This window comes from Vulpes lagopus, chromosome 8 (genome assembly GCF_018345385.1).
Source record: "Vulpes lagopus strain Blue_001 chromosome 8, ASM1834538v1, whole genome shotgun sequence".
Taxonomy (NCBI): domain Eukaryota; kingdom Metazoa; phylum Chordata; class Mammalia; order Carnivora; family Canidae; genus Vulpes; species Vulpes lagopus.
This window is the reverse complement of record NC_054831.1, coordinates 27,702,765-27,724,242: the sequence shown is the minus strand read 5'-3', so window position 1 is coordinate 27,724,242 and position 21,478 is coordinate 27,702,765. Positions and strand designations below refer to the sequence as shown.

General features: G+C 42.9%; 1 protein-coding gene across 2 annotated transcripts in view; it reads left to right on the top strand.

Moving 5' to 3' along the window:
- The first annotated feature begins 17,603 nt into the window (after positions 1-17,603).
- Positions 17,604-21,478, top strand: part of GALNT7 (polypeptide N-acetylgalactosaminyltransferase 7) — a 137,938-nt gene continuing 134,063 nt past the window's right edge. For both annotated transcript variants that reach the window (XM_041767000.1, XM_041767001.1), the window contains exon 1: positions 17,604-17,895. In XM_041767000.1, coding sequence (XP_041622934.1) covers positions 17,770-17,895 — 126 coding nt within the window. In that variant the 5' untranslated portion in view covers positions 17,604-17,769. The remainder of the gene's footprint in view (positions 17,896-21,478) is intronic.

The window sequence follows — 21,478 nt, the reverse complement described above, 5'->3', positions numbered from 1 at the left end:
TTCTGGGGCTTCATCCATTATTGATTTTCTTTCGTCTGTGTTGATAGAAAACCGCCTCATCACTTAAAATGTCTCCTTGTGACTAAAACAATTTCATTTGTAGAGTGCAATTTGCTAACTGTTCCTTCTCTGATTACAAAAAGATTAATTCCTCAAACAGAAAATGGTTCATCACTTTTATAATTTTATTAGACCTCTTGCTCCAGTCAGAAAATTTCTTTCTTTCTTTCTTTCTTTCTTTCTTTCTTTCTTTCTTCATTCATTTATTTTAGAAAGAAAGAGGGAGGGATCATGAGCAGGGAGTGGGTGGGGGGCGGGTCGCTCAGAGGGAGAGAGGGAAGCAGACTTTTCACTGATGTGGGACTCAATTTTAGAATCCTGGGATCATGACCTGAGCTGGAGGCAGATACTTAATGGACTGAGCCATCCATGTGCCTCATTTAGAAAACTTTATTGTCCTTTAGAAAATTTTAGAAGAAAACAGGAATGTGTTGGATTTCAACCGTTTTATTTAAAATTATGTCAACATAAAAAATTCAGGAAAGGCATTCCTCTCATTTTTGCAGTGTGAAGGAACAAATTAAATAGGTACAAAGTTGCCCATATTACCTTAACTCCTTGTCAGTAGGAGTTATTATATAACTATAATGTATTTGCTCATCTGTCTATAGCTTCCACTAGCCTATAGCCTCCTCATAGGCCAGGAACAATGACTTCCATTTGTATCCTTGATATGTTGCCTGGCATATGGTTTGCACTCAGATCTTAAAACAAAAAGTAATTTGGTAGCATGAAACTGAAATCTGTGGCTAATCTTTTTTTAAACACCAAAACCCAAAAGTTCTCTTATCCTTGGATATAATCCTGAGATCATCTCAGTTGTTTATGAAAACATTTAGCCATCTGTATAATATCTGTTTGCAGAAAGGCCATCTTAGTTTGTTTTTTCCTCTTTTCCTGTCAGATTACTGTAAACAAGCCCTCCCATAACCACAACTCAGAGAGTGTCACGTGTAAGCAGACACTCAACACATATTCACTTGCCCACTGAATCTTCAGTAGTGCCTGGTACCAGTTGTGCATGTGCCTTTCTTTGAATACAGCAGCTATTCATGGACATATATTGAGTAAATTGAAGGATAGCATCAAGTAGGAGAGCCTTGGCTTCTCTTTCCTCCAGTCTGCCCTTAGGAAAATAAATACCTGTGCATTCTTCACATTATCAGATGAGATGAGGCAGGGACTCTAAGCTGATGTATATTCTGGGGTATTTAGCCAATGATGCTAAGGCTCTCTGTGACTCTTGATCTGTACTCAGTGGCAGTCTGTTTCCGTGTCTTTCACATTGCCTTTGGGATCGCTTCTAGAATCTTTGGTTTGGTTTCGTTATTGCCCATCTGGGAATACTCATACCAGTCATAAAGATTTCTTTCTCTTTCTTTACCAGATCTCAGGCATTCCACACATGCTCCATCCCATGCCACCTTTGTGACTGGATATCACCCATTCGTCCATCAGCTCATCTTCTCTTAAACACCATGTCTTTCAAGAGGCCGTTTTGGAAACACTAGGTTAGGGAGCATTATGTGCCTTCACGCAACCAGGTACTGGATCTGAAGTATTTCTTATCTTAATACACATTATATAATTTACTGTGTGTCTTCCCTCTAGGCATGTAAGTTTTGAGAAAGGAGGGGATTTTTTCTATCCTGTCCACCACTTTATCTCTAGCACCCATGTTCAGTTTACAACTACTTAATTAAAGTGAACAAATGAACCAGGTCTTCAACTTGAAGTAGAAGTAAAAGGAAGTGTGGACTAGAAGTTTGTAGAAATGGGATCAAACCAGCACAATGTGCTTTCAGGACTACTTTGACCCTGGTCCCTTTCTTCCAACAAAGCAAGTAAAATAGTTTAATTTAGTTTGCTCACATCACAGTTTATGAGGCAAAGAGACTCTTGCACTGTGATAAATCAAGGAGAGGTGCTTTGGTGCAATGCGGCTACAAAGACCAACAATCAAACAATAGTCTTCGCCACAGAGCAGAGTTAGGACTGCCTTCAGTGCAGTTGGAACCACTCAGTGTTAACAGGCAGGTCTGCAGCTCCGCCTCTTGGGGATGCACAGCCCAGTGATTCCTCCAGCTTCCTGACCAGAGCAGGCCAAGGGGTACATCTCTCTGTGTTGTTTCCCCGGCAGTACATGTAAGAGAGAATCATTTCTGTTATTTTATTTATGAACTTTAGCCATTACTCCTCAGCACCAAAATAACTAGAATGTACATTTGTGGGTCTCTCAGATTCCCATTTAAAGTCTAATGAGGTCAGTCAAAACTGAGGCCAAATTCATCATTTATTATTTATAATTTACATCCAACTTCAAAATAGATGAAGCAATTTAGAGTAATACATGAAACAGGCTGTTTAAATCATGCAGGAAGAACAGAAAAGATCAGATACTGTCAGAGGAGAGGGAGCACAGTACATGAGGACATCTGAGCACTGGAGCTATCTATATAGGAGTTAGGGTCCAAGGATGTAAAACATAGGGTACATGGGACATCTTACTATGGGCCCTCAATCCAGAATGTTACATTCCTCTATATTCTTGCTCTTTACCTTTGTCTTATAGATATATGTCATATATATATATATATATATATACACACACATATATATATACATATACATATATATATATATATATATATATGTATATATATCAAGAGGGGGACAAAATAATTTATAGTTCCTTAGTAGTAGGACAATCCAGAAGAATTAGTATTTCTTCTTAGGTGTCCTCCTTTCCAATTATTCATGTCTTGGCTCAATAATTAAAATACACCCAATGGTCAAATCACATGATGGAATGAGTTATGTATAATAGAAACTCTGTCACATCTAATTCGTAATAATAACAAATAGCTCAGCTAGGTGTTTACAGTCATCAGTATTCAGGAAAGGGCTTATTCCAAAAGTCTGTGCCTCACAATGAATGTTAATGTTCATCAATCAACTGCTGTTCTACAAAATCCTCCAAAGTCTTTGTAGATGGGATTTTTGCTGGAGACTCTCATTTTCTTTTAAAAACACAGGGAAAGAAAATAATGTAGGTTTCTCATTTAACCTACCTTATGTAACCCATAAAGTCATTCTGTTTGGCTATGCAACTCAACTATTATTTTACTGACTTTGCCCTGTCTTGACTTGTTTCCATTCCTTTCTTAACACTTGGCTCCAAAAAACAAAAAATAAAAAACCCCAAGACTTAATAATAATAACCACAAAGCCAGAAATAACAGAGACCACACCCATACTTTTGGACAATGCATAAATCATCCCAAACAGGTCTCTATCCTAAGGATTTCCCCACACATAGATTCTATAGTACCCTCTGTATTTTTTACTTAAGTGTCAAAACCCCTAGTTTGGTTTTTCTTTGTCATTCAAAAGGAAACCTCACATAAAGTGTAAAATTAATGACCAGCTTCTGTGGCTCTTGTTGTTACTTATCTATCATCTCTGGGAATAGGATTACAATAGATATCTCTTTATTTTACTCATTTCAGCTACATGCAAACCAAAGAATTCTAGTCTTTAAAAATGTTCTATAGAGGGGGTGGCTGGCTGGCTCAGTTGGTAGAGCAAGTGACTTTTGATCTTGGGATTGTGAGTGTGAGCCTCCGGTTGGATGTAGAGATTATTTAAATAAATAATTTTTAAAAATATTCCATAACTTGACTAACTTATTCTATTTTGTCATAGAAATATTCTATGGAATTCCATTGAAAATGGGGTGGGTATAGGGGAGGTAGAGTATTCACTATTTTTAAAAAATTGTTTAAAAAATGTTAATTTATATATACTACCTATTAAAGATTCACTTTTTGGTACCTATATATGAACAAAGTCACGAAATTAGATCATAAATCATAAAACTAGATATTCTCTCTGGTGGGAAAAATGTATTATTCATGGTCCCCAAACACATAGAAGCTTGAACCTAAAACATGCAACAGGTAAATATAACATATGATAGGTCAGTTATTTCTAAGGGTAATAGGTAAAAGAGATGATTAAGTAGAACACAAATATATTTGATTGTTTTTAAGATTTTACTTTTAAGCAACCTCTCTACAGAACACGGGCCTCAAACTTGTGACCCTGAGATCAAGAGTCACACGCTCTACTGACCGAGCCAGCCAGGTGTCCCATATATTTTGATCTTGGTAATTATGTATTTATTTTAATATGTATAGAAAAATCAATACCACAATCCTGTGATTTTACTCATATTGCTTAAAAAGCTAAATTTACGTTTATAAAAGTATCCCAGGATCCCGGGATCATGACTTAAGACAAAGGAAGATGCTCAACTACTGAGCCACTCAGGTGCCCTGGGTGATTTTAATGAAAATACAAAAGCAATAATACATGTATTACTCCAGGTATGACTAAAATTGGGGTAAGTAGTACCAAGATAAATAAGGTTCAGGAAACACTACCCAGATTATTCCCTAGTATTGGTATTACATCTAGCATATGATTTAAGTCATAGAGATAAAATCAAGTTATCCTGGAAAGAAAGTATAGTAATTTGGCTTATCAGTTGCCACATTTAAATAGCATCACTAGGGAAATAACTGCCCTTAATGTTTTGTTCTTAGGCTTTTCCATTTAATTATTCTATTTGGTTGTACTAGTTCAGTCAATGAATATGCATTAAGTATCTACTGTGTACAAAGCCTCTGATAGGTAATTTCCAGGAATACAGAAATCTTTAAAGACACACCATTTTCTTTCTTTAAAAAGTTGTGACAATATTTATTTTAAAAAGTAACACTTCTATTATTAATAATTTAGATAAGATAGAAAAATGTTGAGAAGATTCCCAACAATCCTATTTAGATAGAGATCAAAATGCTAATGAGTTGTTTCCTTATAGTCTTTTTCTTTTTTAAGATGTTATTTACTTATTTGAGAGGGAGAGAGTGTGTGCATGAGTAGGGGGAGGAGGAGGGGCAGAGGGACACGGAGAAGCAGACTCCCCATGGAGCAGGGAGCCCAATGACACAGGACTCCATCCCAGGAACCTGGGATCAGGACTTGAGCCCAAGGCAGATGCTTAAGCAACTGAGCCACCCAGATGCTCTCCTTATAGTCTTTTAAAAGTAAAAAATATGTTATTTCTCTTATTAACAGAGTTGGAACAAGAGTACACTTACTTTTATATCATGTTTTTTTTTTCCCACTTCCTCTATTTTTTCCATTTTCCCATGTTACCAAATATTTTCTAAAACGTGGTTTGAAGGACCAAATACACCATTTAACTATTCACCTACCAATAGACATGTGGCTGAGTTCTAGCCAATAAAATCGGGCAGAATAGATATTCATTACCCCTAAACCTGACTTTTAAAACACTTCCTGGACATCCTGTATGTGCTTAATCTTTTTTCCTAAACTGCTAGCTAGATACAAAGAATATAGTAGAGAGCTTGGATTGTTCGGGGGGTGGTAGATCCACTGACTAGGAAGAGCCTGGGTCTCCACAGGAGACTTGAGTCTCCTCAACCAACCTACAGAGAGAAATGTACATTTTTATCGCATGAAGCCCCTGAAATTTGAAATTTTTTGTCGTAGTAATTAGCCTATCCTAATTCATGTATGTTCTTCCTCTAAGTCTTGAAAACTTCCAAACTCGTGTTCCCTCATTTTGTGCCACTTTTTCTATTGGCGTTATCTTGACTTTTTCAGTTTACTTAATCCCGAAGTCATTTGTCAATTTGTTGTGAATGTACTTGATTTCACTTACCACCACTTCTCACATCCAAAGCAGGAGAGTAGATTGCTGTGAATGAATTTGCCCAATAAGACATATTTTCTCTCAAGGACTTAACTAGTAAGATAATACAGGATCATCTCCTTCTCCACAATCTATCTAGTTTTCTAACATGCTGTGCCAAAAAGTTCATGAAACATACAACCTTCAGGATGTATTCCAACCAGATCACTGACACTATGCTTTACTACTTTATCTGGGGGGATTATACCCCCAGGATACAATGGATTACCACCTTTATGGGTGAATTACTAAAGGTTTTTGTTCCAAGAGTGATATGATTGAACTTACATTCACTTATTAAACTTATATTTAGAAAAATAATTCTAGTAGTAGTAGGAAGAATGGTTTTAAGAAACAAGGGATTGGAAGATGGGAACATGATAAACTGCAAGGGACACTGAGTCATAGCAATGGGAACAGATGCAAAAGGAAGTATCAGTAATAGAGTGGTCCTGACTTGTTAATACCTGTATCTGGAAGGAAAATTAGAAGAAACTATGGAATTTGTCTTAAAAATTTCTTTTTAAAGTGTCAATAGAATCAGGAACCTGGGAAAAATAGATGATTTAGTGAGAAAACAAACAAATTACACTCTGGAAATGTTGATTTGGAAGCTCTAAGTAGGAAATGTCCTGTGGTCTAATGCTTAGAAAACAAGTCTGAGCTAAAAGGTTAGGTGTGACAATTATTAACATAGGTAAAACCTTGTGAATGGGTCAATATATGCAAATATTAAAAACTCCTAGCTCTTTTTGTTTCTGAAATTTATTAAGTATGATTTTTTAGTGTCAAATAATTCCAACTGCTAAATTTTTTAAACATTTTATTTATTTATTCATGAGAGAGACACACAGAGAGAGAGGCAGAGACATAGGCAGAGGGAAAAGCAGGCTCCATGCAGGGAGCCTGATGTGGGACTCGATCCCGGGGCTCCAGAATCATGTCCTGAGCTGAAGGCTTAACCGCTGAGGCATCCAGGAATCTCAACTGCTGATTTTTTTAGCAGTGTATTTTGCAGTACATTGTTTCTGCTAAACTGCCCTCACGGCACCTTGGGTGTTCAGTGATTTTCAACTGTGAGCAACTCATTTTCTTAGGGACCACAGGAACAGAATATTTTTCAAAGCATGAGGTAAAAAGAGTTATTTCAAAAAGGAGTTGTATTTGCTTTTCAGATGCCTCATAACATGATTGGTCTGGGACCACTTTAAGTTCTTGATTTGAGGGTTTTCTAGCCATCCAGGTGGTGGATTTTGGCTACAAATTCCATGAGTGCCAATTTAAATGACTAATTTCTTAGATGATGTGGGGTATGTGCAGAGGAAGGTTTCTCTTTAAGGAGTAAGGGGAATGGATTATTTTTAGTTCTCACTCACCTTGGGGATGAAACCCTTTGCGGTCCTAGTTTTGGAGGTACTATTAGACTCTCCACTTGAAGCGGATCCTGAATTTGTTTTCTGTTCCTAAATCCTTAAACTCAGAATATAAGTGATACTCAGGTATCTGGGGTTTGGAGAAAGCCATTAAACAAAAAACTAGCTTTGGTGTTTAACTGATCCTCTCTACTCCATCTTTGATCTTAGTATTCTTTATTTTCTTGTTATCCATGGATGCATTTAGAAAGACTTAAAAAATATTTTACCTGTCATTTTTAGTTATTTTTGTCAGATCAATTGATCCTGGCATCCAAACTGTCATTGTTGTTTGGGAGATTTTATTTCCAAACAGAAGTTGTTCCTTTGAAATTATACCATATATATGAAAATCTAGAACAAATTGTCGAGTAATTGCTTACACAGCTTCTTAAAATAATGTGCTGCCAGAGCATTTAAAGAGTTTGTTTTACAGACTATTAATTTAATTACTTATGGAGACTCTGAAAGCAAAACAAGAAGTTCGATTATTTGGAACCATAATAGTTGAAGAATAATCAAAATATATCCATATTCTGACCTATTTTAATCACTTCCACTATCCTAATCCTAGTCCATTTTACCATGACCTACCATCTGGATTATTAAAAATAGCCTCCTAACTGGCCCTTGCTTTTATCTTTGTTCCTTCACATATTAAATCCAGAAGCTGGAGGCTGTGATCCTATTTAGATGTAAATTAGACCATACTGCCCACTCCCTGTGCTATCAATAGCTTCCCATTTCACTCTGAATGAAAGCCACAGTCACTGCTTTGCCCTAATACTCTCCCCTCACTTTATCAGCTATCAGTCTCTCTAGTCCTTGCTTTCCCTAAACCAGGCAGGAATGTTCTTGCGTAAGGGCCTTTGTACTTGCTGCTCCTTAGGCCTGGAGCCATCTTCCTCTGATAGCCATTTGGCCTGTTCCTTCATCCCTTTAATACTGTCTTTACAATGAGACCTTCTCAGACCACTGGTAATTGAAAACTTCCTCATTCTTTTTTTTTTTTTTTTTTTAAGATTTTATTTATGAGAGAGAGAGAGAGAGAGAGACAGGCAGAGACACAGGCAGAGGGAGGAGAAGCAGGCTCCATGCAGGGAGCCCAACGCAGGACTCAATCCTGGGACTCCAGGATCATGCCCTGAGCCCAAGGTAGGCACTAAACCGCTGAGCCACCCAGGCTGCCCAACCTTCCTCATTCTTATCCAGTATTCCAAATTCCACTTCCCTTCTTTATTTGCCTCCCTAGCATTTATCTTCTGCTATACTATCTAAATAAGCGAGTTAACCTTGTAAACTCTTAGACCAATGCCTGGCCCATAAGTGATGTATCAGTTTATTTGGTAATAATAGATAATGATTTACATAGCTTGTTTATTATCTGATTCCATAAGAACTGAGATTTCTGTTCTTTTAGTTTACTGCTGTATCCCATCATCTAGAACAATGCCTAGCATGATACATGCTTTAAAGAGTTGGATAGAAACAGCTATACATATACAATAAAAGATCATAAAAGTGGTTTGATTTGTTAAAAATCATTTTACCCAGTTTGAAAATAGATGACATCCTATGAGACCAAGTCCTCATAGACCATTCTCCACAAAGAAATATAATTAAATTTCAAATTTCAAAACTCCTTGCAATACGCCAAAAGGTCATTTATCTAAATGACAGTATATTGAGCTTCTCTGAAGATCAGCACTCTTGGCTCACATCTCCCTGATGTGGTTCTCCAAATATAGTCATTTAACATAGGGCCACATGTTCAAATAAAGAGAAAATGTACCTGTTCATTGTTCAGTTGTTAGAAAATACCTGCAGAAAAGAGAAAGCATTCAGGCCTCAGCAAAATGCAGTATGGCCCACTGGGGAAATAGAAGGTTTGGAATTGCTAGATATCCTCTCCCTGCCCAGGTGCTAATTCCATCATTTAGGATAATCTTCTTGCATGTGTCTCAGGAATCTATACTTCAGTTTATTTGCATGCAACTTGGTTTATCTCCTTTGAAATGTCTGAAATAGCTTCAAGGCACAAGTCCATTACTAAAAATCACCCACTTACAATTAATAAAAAAAAAAAAAACATTCAGAAGGTGGCGCAAAGGACTTCTTCGTTGTTCTCATCATGTGCCTTTTAGGCTGTAGTTTGCCTTGGACAATCACAAAAATGTCTCTTCCTCCTGGTTTACACATCTTACATCCTTCCAGAGATTCTGTTTATCCATCTACACCTTTCACAGTCAGGCCAGAGATTCAGCAAAACACATAGCCCAGAATCTCACCTTCTTTACTATGGGAATCTGATACCTTCAAGACAAACTAGCCTCTCTTTTTCTAATACTGATAATCTCTCTGAGCATCACTTTGATGCAACAGAATGGAATGAAAAGAAACTATGTCAGAAGAGGGACAGAGAACCCCACCTGTCACATGTAAAACAAGAGATTTGGCTAGGCCCTTAATTTCTAATTTCCCTCCAAGTGCTAAAATTTCATGAAATTAAAATATGAAATTCAATGAATAAAGACTCAAGTTCTCAGCAGAGTGTGGTTAAAAGACATGAGAAGTCTTTAACATTGATATTTGTTGAGGTATTACTGTAAGTCCTGTTAGAATTTGTGCATATAAACGTCTGCATCAGTGAGCAGGTAGGTAGTTTCAAACAGCTATCAGTTTATTATCTAAGAATTCAAGTACTCATTTTGGTCAGTAAAAACTTAGAACAGTGTACTCTCCTATCCCAGCTCCTAAAAAAGGCCAAAGCCACTGAACTCTAAAATACTTATGTAAAACATTTAGCGATTATCCCCTCTTAAGATCTGTTAATTAGAAATTACTAAAGCATGGGGGAAGAAAATGTATCTCCATTTCTATACACAATATCAAGCTGTAGAAAGACAGAGACTCATAAAGATGAGGGAAAAGGAAGGCAAAGAGTTTCATAGCCGGGGGCACCTGGATAACTCAGTGGTTGAGCATTTGCCTTCGGCTCAGGTCATGATCTGGGTGTCCTGGGATCTGGGTATCCTCTCCCTCTCTCTGTGTCTCTCATGAATAAATAAATAAAATCTTAAAAAAAAAAAAAAGAATTTCATAGTCGAGGTGGAGTGGGAGTAGTGTGCAGGAAGAAGGGAGCTTCAGTTCCTAAGATTTTTAGTTTTTAGTGGCAGAACTACCTGACATATTTTTAAATTAGTTGTAAGTAAGATTAGGTTATTTTTAGTGATGGACTAGGTCTAGAAGCCTTTTCAGACATCTCAGAGGAGATAAGCAGAGGTGCACATGCAAAATGAAACAGAGGTACAGACTACAGAGAGATTATACACAGACATCACCATAAATGATCCAGAAATGAGAGGCTGGACACGACTCCATATCCAGGAATGAATTCCAGACCTCGCATTTCCCCACTGGGCCTTGTATACAATATAACTTTTATTACACAATGCTTCCAAACTTCTCTATGCTTAAAACACAGGGTGAATGTATGAGCAGTGAACATAGGAAATCTACTTTTAATCATTTACTCTCAAATATTAACCATCTCCTGTGGGCCAGGCATGATGAACATCCAGGAATACAATCACAAATGAGAATATGACCCTTACCCTTAAGAAATTTGGTCTAATGGGGGTGACAGACCACTGAAGGAGCAATTAGAAAGTGGAACTCTATGTGCCACAGTGGAGAGTACATGGGGTGCTTTGAAAGCATGAGGCAGGGGCTCCTAACCTCACAAAGGATGGGGTCTGAAAAGAACATTCAAGAGTTTTTTTTTTTTTTAAGATTTTATTTATTTATTCATTCACAAGAGACAGAGAGAGAGAGAGAGAGAGAAACAGAGACATAGACAGAGGGAGAAGCACTCTCTGTGGGGAGCCTGGTGTGGGATTTCATTCCAGGACCCCAGGATCACGACTTGAGCAGAAGGCAGATGTTCAACTGCTGAGCCACCCAGGTACCCCCATTCAGGAGGTTTCTGAAAGAACTGAAGTATAGACTGAATTGAAGGATGATCAGGACTTAGGTAGAAGGGAGTCAGGGCTGACATAGAGTGTTCCACGTAAGGGAATGAGATGCATGAAGGCCTTTCTAGAAGTGAGAGACCTTGGCCTCTCTCCAGAAATGGAGAGGTCATTGTAGCTGTAGTTTGAGTTGCAAGAAGTCATTGACCAGCCATGAGGCTGTGGAGGTAAGCAGAGGCAAACTCACAGAGGTCTTTGTAATAAATTGAGAAATATGGGTTTAATACTAAATTTGGGTTTAAGCAGTGGGATGCTGCTGAACAGGTTCCACACAAGAGTGGTTACAAGATAAAATTTGCTTCGATCACCTCTTAAATAAGTGGTTAAAATCAGGAGAGTGCTTCTGAATCATGGGAGTCTGAAAACAGTGCTGAATTATGAGGAGGTAGTGCTCTACAGCGTTAAATCTAAGAGGGCTTTTAAATAAGCATTTTTGCCTTCAAAACACTGTAGGAGACCATTAACCTCATCAAATGGAAGCCCTAGTGACAAAAGTCTTTTATTCCAGATGAGCACAATTTAGGAATTATCCATCTCTCTTAAGCTTATGATAGAAACAGTAATCCATGTCAGAAAAAAAAAAGTATAAAGGCAGAATTTTACTTTGCTGTATTCTACACAAATACAGCAAGGTAAAGTATAAATTTTAAAGTTTCAGTCATACATTAACATCACAAGAAAGTCTTAGAATTTCAGTATTGAAAGGAATTAAAGATCATTTGCTCTAACTCCTTTATGTTATAGTTGAAGACAGTAGACAGAGTATTTCTTTGCAAGGTATCAGAAATAAGCAATGATTTAAGATCTGGATTCTTTTTGAAAGATTTCAGCATATTATAACGAATACTACATAACTGAGTTAACACAAATAATAAAAAAACTAGTATTCTGACCCAGATACTGGATTCCCAATGTTCTTAAGCCTCCAAAGACACCTACCTCTTAGCATCCACACCCTTGTCTAGTCTCCTCCCATATTGTACCAGACTATGGCTTCCCTTTTGAGCTGTTTCTCCTCCCCCCAGATCTTTTTACTCTGGAGGAAGCCAGCTGCCATGTCATAAGCAGCCCTGTGGAGAGGCCCTAGTGATGAGGAACTAAAGTTTCCCACCAAGAGCCAGTGAGGAAGTGAGGCCTGCCTGTTGGCTTTGTGAGTGAGCTTGCAGGCAGATTCTCTTAGCTTCGTTGAACCACGAGATGACAGTAGCCCCTGTTGACGGCCCGGCAATAATCTTGTAAGAGATCTTGAGCCAGAACCTCCCAACTAAACCACTCCTGGATTCCTGACTCTCAGAAACTACGTGAAATAATAAAAGATTTTTTTAAAATAATGTATTTATTCATGAGAGACACAGAGAGAGAGAGAGGCTTCCCCATGGGAACCCTGATGCGGGACTCCATTCCAGGACCCTGGGATCACAACCTAAGCCAAAGGCAGATGCCCAACCACTGAGCCACCCAGGTGTCCCATAAGTTTATTGTTGTAAAGTGCTAAATTTGGGGGTAGTTTGTCATGCAGTAAGACATAACTAATAAACACAATACATATTAATATATTCTCAATCTACTTAAACTATCAACACTTTAAAAGTATCTAAATAGTAATTCTTTTCTGAAAGATAAAATACATTTTTGACTTAAAAGTACAACCATGGGTGTTCTTTTTTGAAAAAAGGTGATTAAATGTTTACAGAATAGGTAATAGGAGATTTACCCAGTAATTTATAGGTCACTGATTCTAATTTAACCTGAGTTCTTGGCAGCCAGACATACCTAAAATTGAAATTTAGTTGTAGATAGTAATTGCCCATGGCTACATGTTCCCACTTCAATACAACTTAATTTCTTTCTTTTTTTGGCAGAGGGCGGGGAGTGGATTCTCAGTAAATACAAAAATCTAAATTTAAATTAAACTATTATTTTCCTTTTTTCCTGAGTAGCCCTAGAAGGATGCAGAGTAAAGGGGAAAACAATGGTCTACCAGCTGCTGCTGACAACATGCAAAATAATCACTTTTCTAATTAGATACAACCTCTAAAGTTTTTTTTTAAATTTTTTTTTTTAATTTTTATTTATTTATGATAGTCACAGAGAGATAGAGAGAGGCAGAGACACAGGCAGAGGGAGAAGCAGGCTCCACGCACCGGGAGCCCGACGTGGGATTCGATCCTGGGTCTCCAGGATCGCGCCCCGGGCCAAAGGCAGGCGCCAAACCGCTGCGCCACCCAGGGATCCCCAACCTCTAAAGTTTTATCCTCAGAAGGAAAACCTCCACGTAAGGAAGATCAGTTGACATAGCTCTGAGCCCTTGTCTACCTTTCATCTTCACTTTACAGTCTCCATCCAATTATTCATTCAGCATTTCATTGACAAAATACTGAATGCTTTCTACACACTAAGCATAAGAATATAATGATGAGCTAGACAGACAAAACTCCATCCTCGGGATCCCTGGGTGGTGCAGTGGTTTGGTGCCTGCCTTTGGCCCAGGGCGCGATCCTGGAGACCCGTGATCGAATCCCACATCGGGCTCCGGGTGCATGGAGCCTGCTTCTCCCTCTGCCTGTGTCTCTGCCTGTCTCTCTCTCTCTCTGTGTGACTATCATAAAAAAAAAAAAAAAAAAAAAAAAAAAGCAGCTGCTGGATAGTAGCAGAAGCAAAGCACTGTTTAAAAACAAAAACAAAAAAACTCCATCCTCATGCACCTCTTGATCTGAGAGCGGAAAAAAGAAATTAAGCAATTACAACGTAGTAGTAATTAGAAGAGAAGGAAAAGTGTGGGGTGCAGTGGTAGCACCCAGCAGGGTACCAATCTATCCCAGTACATTGGGTAGGGAGGGACATGGGGGGAGGGCGACGGGGTGGGGGGGAATGTGGGTGGGAGTGCGGGTAAGTTTTTTGTGAAGGTGTCATTTCAGGCAAAAAGAACTCCCTATACAAAGGCCTAAAGGCAAGGGAGTTCTAGATACGTTTAGCAACTCAGGTTCAGCCTGGTTGCAGCATAAAACAGAAAGGAGTGGCGAGAGACCCCAGGGAGTGCACTACATTTTTAAACTGCAACCCAAGCATGGACACAATTCCTTTTGGTGGGTTCTCCTTTAAAAGTGCAGGCACCAGAGAGAATTAAAAACCTAACGAATCTTTAGGCCTTGACCTTTTGCATCCTGTCTGAGAACACTTATTTATATTCTAGGTCCAGAAAGCTAGCACAGCTTGGTGAGGAGTCTGCATGCAGTGGCCAAGAATTCAAGGCTAGAAAGATCTGCTTTGAATCCCAGCTTGAGGACAGTAGTATACCAACCTTACCCAGGTTGCGTCGATTAAAATGAAGTAACAAATGTGAAGCATCATGCACACATTAGGCATTCACACAAATTCTCTCCCGTCCCGTTCCCTTGCTTCTGAGCCCTCTGCTGGCCTCCTCCATCACATGCGACCCCATACCTGACAGAGGGCAGTGTTCTCTTGGCCATGCCCGACGTCCTTTACTATAGTTTTAGTCTCTATCCTCTTCCTCGGTAAACCCGGGATAAGACAAACTAGAAGTATCCCAGCATAAAAATCCCTGTCATACAATAACTGTAGCACTCATTAAAAAATTATATATATATATATATATATATGCCCATACACAACTGAGACTTGTTCCACCACACTATCCTTATATTTTATATACTTACATATATTCTATTGCATATGTACTTGACCTCCATTACTCCTTCTAATAATACTGTGAAATGAGTATTATAATCACCATTTGGCAGAGTGGTTAAGGGACTAACCTTGTCATAAACTTTGCATGTAACTCATTCTCTAAGTAGAGCTGTGTCAACTCTACAGAGGCCGCCTCCCAGCAAATATTGCAATGAGCATATATCTTAAGTATACTTTTAGTTTCTTTCAAACATTGTTAGGACTCAGAGAAACATGGGCTTTTACAACTACATACTCATTTGTCAATTTCTAACCCTGTATCCTTTGACACAATTTTAAGTTCTCCAAATGCAAAACTAAATAAAGGAGGATGGCCTGATCTCTGAATACCATTTCTGCCCAAGAATCATTCCTATTACTTTAAGTGAGTAATAAGTACCACTTAAATTTGCATACCTGCCCAACTATGCTCATAGCAGTAAAAATGAAGCTTCCTATTTTCTTAAGAAAAAACAAAACCTGTCTTCTCTGTAAAAGTGAGAGCACAAACAAGAGGTTTAACTTCTTTTAGCTGCTGATTTGAAACGGAATTATTCTCTCATGTGATCAGAATAGGATTCCTTGAAGGTCACCTGTTCTAAGCCCAGTCTTTGTCTAGGGAACTGACTACTTTGCAAACGTGTCTTCCTCCTCCCTTCTGAGCAGCTCAAGTTGGGTTCACAAAATGATCTTATTCCTGCCTCCCGAGAATATCCAAGTTAATCTTTCTCCAAGCACCCCTTCCCTTTCACTGTTTCTCCAAAGGCCCCGCACAGCTTATCTGGATCAGAATCACCTGGCGTACTTAGGAACAGACGATTTCTGGGATCCAACATTTGACCTGAATTGACCCAGCAGTGGGCCATTAGCTTTCTCTGTTATGCAGCAGGTTCATACTTAATCAGTTAAATATTCAGGTCCTTTTCACCAAAGAAGTCTTCAGCAAAACCTCCCTCATCTTTGTTTTTTAATTCTTATTTATTTATGATAGTCACAGAGAGAGAGAGAGGCAGAGACACAGGCAGAGGGAGAAGCAGGCTCCATGCACTGGGAGCCCGATGTGGGATTCGATCCCGGATCTCCAGGATCACGCCCTGGGCCAAAGGCAGGCGCCAAACTGCTGCGCCACCCAGGGATCCCAAAACCTCCCTCATCTTATACTAAAAAGAACTAGCTTTTAACCTACCTGGCTGATAAAAATGCTGAGTCAGATAGTTATTTGTGTTCAACACCTGATATCCCTCCTCCACGTGCTCTATATATGTAGCTTATATTGCAACTGTGTACAATTATTCAGCCAAACAAGAATATCCCTACCTACAACTGTCATCCATTCTACATTTCCCTATGTCGTTCACAAGGACATCACTTCAAATATTTTGTGGAAATTCTGAAATTATGGCATCTACAGAATTCCCCAATATACTCGGTAATGTAACCCAAATTATGAAGTACATGAAGTTAGTTTGGTACAATTCTTTATCTGGAGAATTCAAACTCTCCATATCATTTTAAAAATTTGAATAACCAGGTTTTACTTTTTTTTTTTTTTTTTTAGGTTTTACTTTTCTTAAAGTCCTTTTAGATTTGAGACATCACCGTTCCATTTAACTTGAATTAGGCAGTTTTAGATACGGTGCACTGACAACGTAATCCCATAACCTTGGCAATAAAGTGACTGGCATCTTTATTGGAGATACGGCTGTGTAATTATTCCCCTAGGGTGAGGCATTTGGTTACACATTTGCCAATATCCTTTCCTGTATAATTTAGGTCTCACGGGCAGAAAAGGGGTTGAAAAAGAGAAATCAAGGAACCTCCATCAAGTGGCAAAAATCAGGTCTGAGGGACGCAACGAAGGTAGAGCATTGTCTTAAAAACCCCAAATCCTCGGTCCAGGAGTAAGGTTGGTGTTATCAGGAGACAGGCATTCTTCGAATTCGCCCCAGAATAAGTGAGATCTTGGCTTTCCAGGCGAGCCCCTCCAGGCCAGTGATACGTGCACATCACACCTGGGCCTTTCAGTTACAAATCCACCTCCTTAAGGAGCCGTGTGAAAAAGCAAGAACAATCAATAAGAAAAAAATCCTCCCAGCTATAAATCAGCCACGTGGAGCTGCGGCGGCGGCGGCGGCCCTGACTTCCTGGTTGGCTTCCTGGAAGCCCGGCGGCTGGGGGGCTCCGGGCGGGGGGCGACCGGGAGCGGCCCGGGCCCGCGGGAGGGGAGGGGAGGGGAGGGCAGGGCAGGGCTGGGTGTGGGGGGCCGCGGGATCCCGGGGGCACGGGCCTTGGGGGCAGAGTTACGGCCCATCATTAGCACAAAAGTTTGGGAATCTGGCAGCTTTCAGAGCTGAGCCGTGGGGCGAAGGCTGGGAGCAGCCCCGGGGAAGAGCGAGTTAGCCGCACGGTAACGGGGCCGGGGAGCGGCTCTTGGGCACCGCGGTCAGCGGAGAGGCGGGCGGCGGGCCGGGAGGGGGAGGAGCGGCGAGGGGCTGCGAGGGCAGCCGGGCGGAGCGCGGCGGGGGGCGGTTGGAGCGCTGCGGGGGCCGGGGCCGGGGCGGGGGCGGGGGGCGCGGCGGAGCGCGGGGGCGCCGCGGCGGGGAGGGGGCGGGGGAAGGGCCGGGAGGCAGAGCCGAGGGGAGTTCCGGATCGGGAGCTGGGAGGGCGGCAGCCGGAGCGGCGGGGTGGGGGAGGGAGGAGGTGCAGAGCCGGAGGAGGGGGAGGGGGAGGAGGGAGGGAGAGCGGTGGCGGCGGCTGCGCCGGGCTCCGTGTCTCGCCGCCGAGGAAGATGAGGCTGAAGATCGGGTTCCTCTTACGCAGTCTGCTGCTGGTGGGAAGCTTCCTGGGGCTAGTGCTGCTCTGGTCTTCCCTGTCCCCGCGCCCGGACGACCCGAGCCCGCTCAGCAGGATGAGGGTGAGTGACCCGCCCGCCCCCTCCGGCGGCGGCGACCTGCAACTTGTTTTGTGCGCGCGCGCGCGGCGGGGGCAGGGGCAGGGGCAGGGGCGCGGCGCGGCGGGGTCGGGGTCGCGGTCGGGGCGGCCGGGGCGGTCGCGGCGCCGCAGCTCCGCAGGTGGTGCCGGTCGGGGGCGCCGAGCCCCGCGCACCGGCTCCCGCCGCCCGCCGCCGGCCCGCCCCCTCGCCGCCCCTTCCTCCCGCGCTTCCCCGCCCCGGCTCCACGCCGGGACTGCGGGGCGGAGCGGGAGGGGCGCCGGGGGAGAGCCGGTGGCGGGGAGCGGGGCTGGGCCGCCGGGCCGCCCGCTCCTCCGTGCGGGGACCGCCGCGGTTGGCCGGGGCCGCGGGGTTGGTCCAGGCTGCGGCCTGTGGCGGAGCAGGCCTGAAGGAGGCGAGACGCGGCCAGTGCCCTCGCCGCCGCCCGGGACCGGGCCGCCCGGAGCCGCCTCCCCTCCCGCCGCCGCGCGTCCGGGGATGCTCGCAGCCCCGGCTCCCCCCGCCCGCCTGCCCGCCCGCCGGCCCGCCGCGAGGGAGGGAGGGAGGAGGGAGGAGGGAGGGAGACGGCGCCCCGCCTCCGGCTCGTACGGACAGCGCCGCCCCCCGGCGCCGGCGGCCGGAGCCCGGGTGGGTGTGCGGCCTCGCCCCCGCCCCCGCCCCCGCCCTCGCCCCGGACCGGACCGGACCGGCGCTCGGTCCCGCTTCCCCGGGCGGGCAGGCGCGGTGGCCCGGGAGTCCACGCTGCGCGGGGAGGTCGCCGCCTCCGGATCCGCGTGGCGCCGGGCGGCCGTGCCGGGCTGGGTGTGCGGCCGGCTCCTCCGCCCGGGCTGCGGCAAGGGCTGCCCGCGCCGGAAAACTAACTTGTGGGCTGGGCTTGGCCGTGTGCTCCCCGGCCGACCCCGAGAGGCGCCGCGCTGCGGACCTCGGGCGGCTCCGCCGGGCGCACCTGCCAGCCGCCGGGGCCGGGTGTTCGCCGGGACCCCCCCCCCCGCCCCCGCCCCTCGCGGTGGACGGTCTAGCCCGGCTCCGCGGCCCTGCGGCTCCTCACCGACTCCCCCAGCCCCCGGCCCGGCTCTCCCCGGAAAACGAGCCGCCGCACCCCCCCCCTCCCTTACGCCGGGGCCCGGGGTGCCCCGGGATGCCCCGGGATGTCCCGCTGCCCTGGGGGTGACGGGGGGGAGGGTGCGGTGCCGAGTTCAGAGCCGCCCCGCGGCCCCGGGGCCTTGGGAGGACTTGGGCTGTGTAGTCAGGTGCCTTTTGCAAATATTCTCTACGCTGCGTCTCTGTGATCTCCTTTATTAACTTTCCTTGACATTAGCATCAGGAAGTTGAGTGGGAAGGCATCCTTTTAAGGATCCCGGGAGACTTCCTTATCAGTTTCTGTCGATAGGATGAAATTAGATTTTACTCCTAAGACTTAGTATGTGAGGTCTTAACTGAAGGGGAATCTCTTCGTGAAACCTGGGGTGGCGTCCCATCCAGGTCATCTAAGGTAATGATAGTAAGAAGTACTAAGTTTTCCTTTTAGTGTTTGTGGTCTGAAGCCTCCTAGGTGTCACAGGCTGACGGTGACCTCTATGATTTTTTTTTTTTTTTTTTGCTTTCAAAATGATTGATAAAGGATAACTGAATATTGCAATTGGGAGTATTTAAGTCCTCAAATGGCCTTTTACAGAGAGCTAGAAGTGTTAAAACTCCATTTTCTAGGGGAGAAACTGAGGAAAGTCTGACAAAACTAGCCATATTCAAAATGTCCTGTAGTTCCGTGACAGGTCTTTTAAAGAGATGGTGGAGCATCTACACCAAGACTCCTCTCTTTTTGAAATACTGTATTAGGGTGGCTATTATAAGTACCAAGCCACAGGGCTGATTATTCAATAGCAGGTGGTGATATCTTGATTTTTGGTCCAACTTATTTGATAGTTTGTCACTGGGTCCAGTGTAATTTCTGTCACTTACCAAAGAGAGAAGGTAGCTTCTTACATGTAATTGACGTTGACAAGACTGCTTGTGTATCAGGAAAGCCCAAACCTTTTATTAATCTTATAGGCAAATGTTAAGTAAGCAATTTAAGGCATAACTTATGAATCATTATGAGCATAAATAAGAGACTTTTGCCTCCTTTTTTTTTTTTTTTTTTTTTTTTTTGCCTCCTTTTATTAAAAACTATCCTAAGAACTTCTGAGATCTAACACTATAGAACATTTCCTTTAGGGAAGGTTCTGCTAGTAAGCAGATTCAGACTCCTGAGTTTCCCTTCCGCCTTCCAGTTTTTTTCATTTGATTATGACTGCAGACTCCTCCACCCACTGTGAGACACCTGCCTCTTCTTTCATGCCGATCCACCTGTGGTTTTTTTTTTTTTTGGGGGGGGGTCCCCTATAAATCCCTGTAAATGGCTTGAAATAGGCTAGAACAATCTACCAAACAAAGGTTCTGCCTCTACCCTGGCAGGCTTGTACTTGTGGCTTCACCCTGTGCCACTGTTTGTCTTGTACTTTCAGTGTTCCGGGCAATAAAATCTGTAGCAACTTGCTCCTTTGTTTTTGTTTTTATTTTAAGCCAGGACTATTACTTTATATCTGGGGGTATGGAGGTCCATATTATAAAACCTAATACCCGTGGTCAAGATGAGAAACACATTTGTTATCTCTGTCCTCTCGCAGGGCCTTTTGCTGTTTTTCTGAGGTGAATGATGTGAAAGATGATCTTACTGTTCAAATGGTACTCTGTTGTGTATGATATTTATTCAACAAACATTTTTGAGTGCCTGCTATGTACTAGTGCTAGTTATTTTTAAAAAATATTTTATTTATTCATGAGAGACACAGAGGGGCAGAGACACAGGCAGAGGGAGAAGCAGACTCCATGTAGGGAGCCCCATGTGGAACTCGATCCCGGGACTCCTGAAAGCAGGTGCTCAACCGCTGAGCCACCCGGGCATCCCTAATGTTAGTTATTGAACTACTTACCTCTAACCTCATGGATCTTACAGCCTGGGGAAGGGGGGAACACTCCACATTAAGCAAGACTTTACAAATCAGCAAACAACAATTATTCTAGCTGGTATGAAAAAAAGCCATAGGGGATAAAAGAACAGGAATTTGGCCATAAAGGTCTTACCTGAAGAAATAACTGAGTTGAAAGCTGAAGATTTGAATACAAATATTTGTTGATCTGGATGTGGGAGGAAGGCATTCCTTAAAGGGAGAAGTATGTGTAAACGTCCTGAGGTTGGAAGTGGTATGGTGAACTGAGGAACTGGAAGAAGACCAATATAATTAGAACATGGAGCGGGAGGGGCGGGGTGGAATGAGGATGCAAATGTGATATGGGTCTTTAGAGCAGTAGGAAGCCATTGAAGGATTTTCGATGAAGGGGAGATGTGATCAGATTTGTGTTTTAGAAGGATCATTCTGGTTGCCTGCAGGGAGTATAAATTGATTTGGAGCAAGAGAGCAGATATTAGGAATCCTATTGGAGGTTATAATAGTTCAGATGGGACATGACGTTGCTTGGATTGGCAGGGTGACTGGAAGTGGAGAAT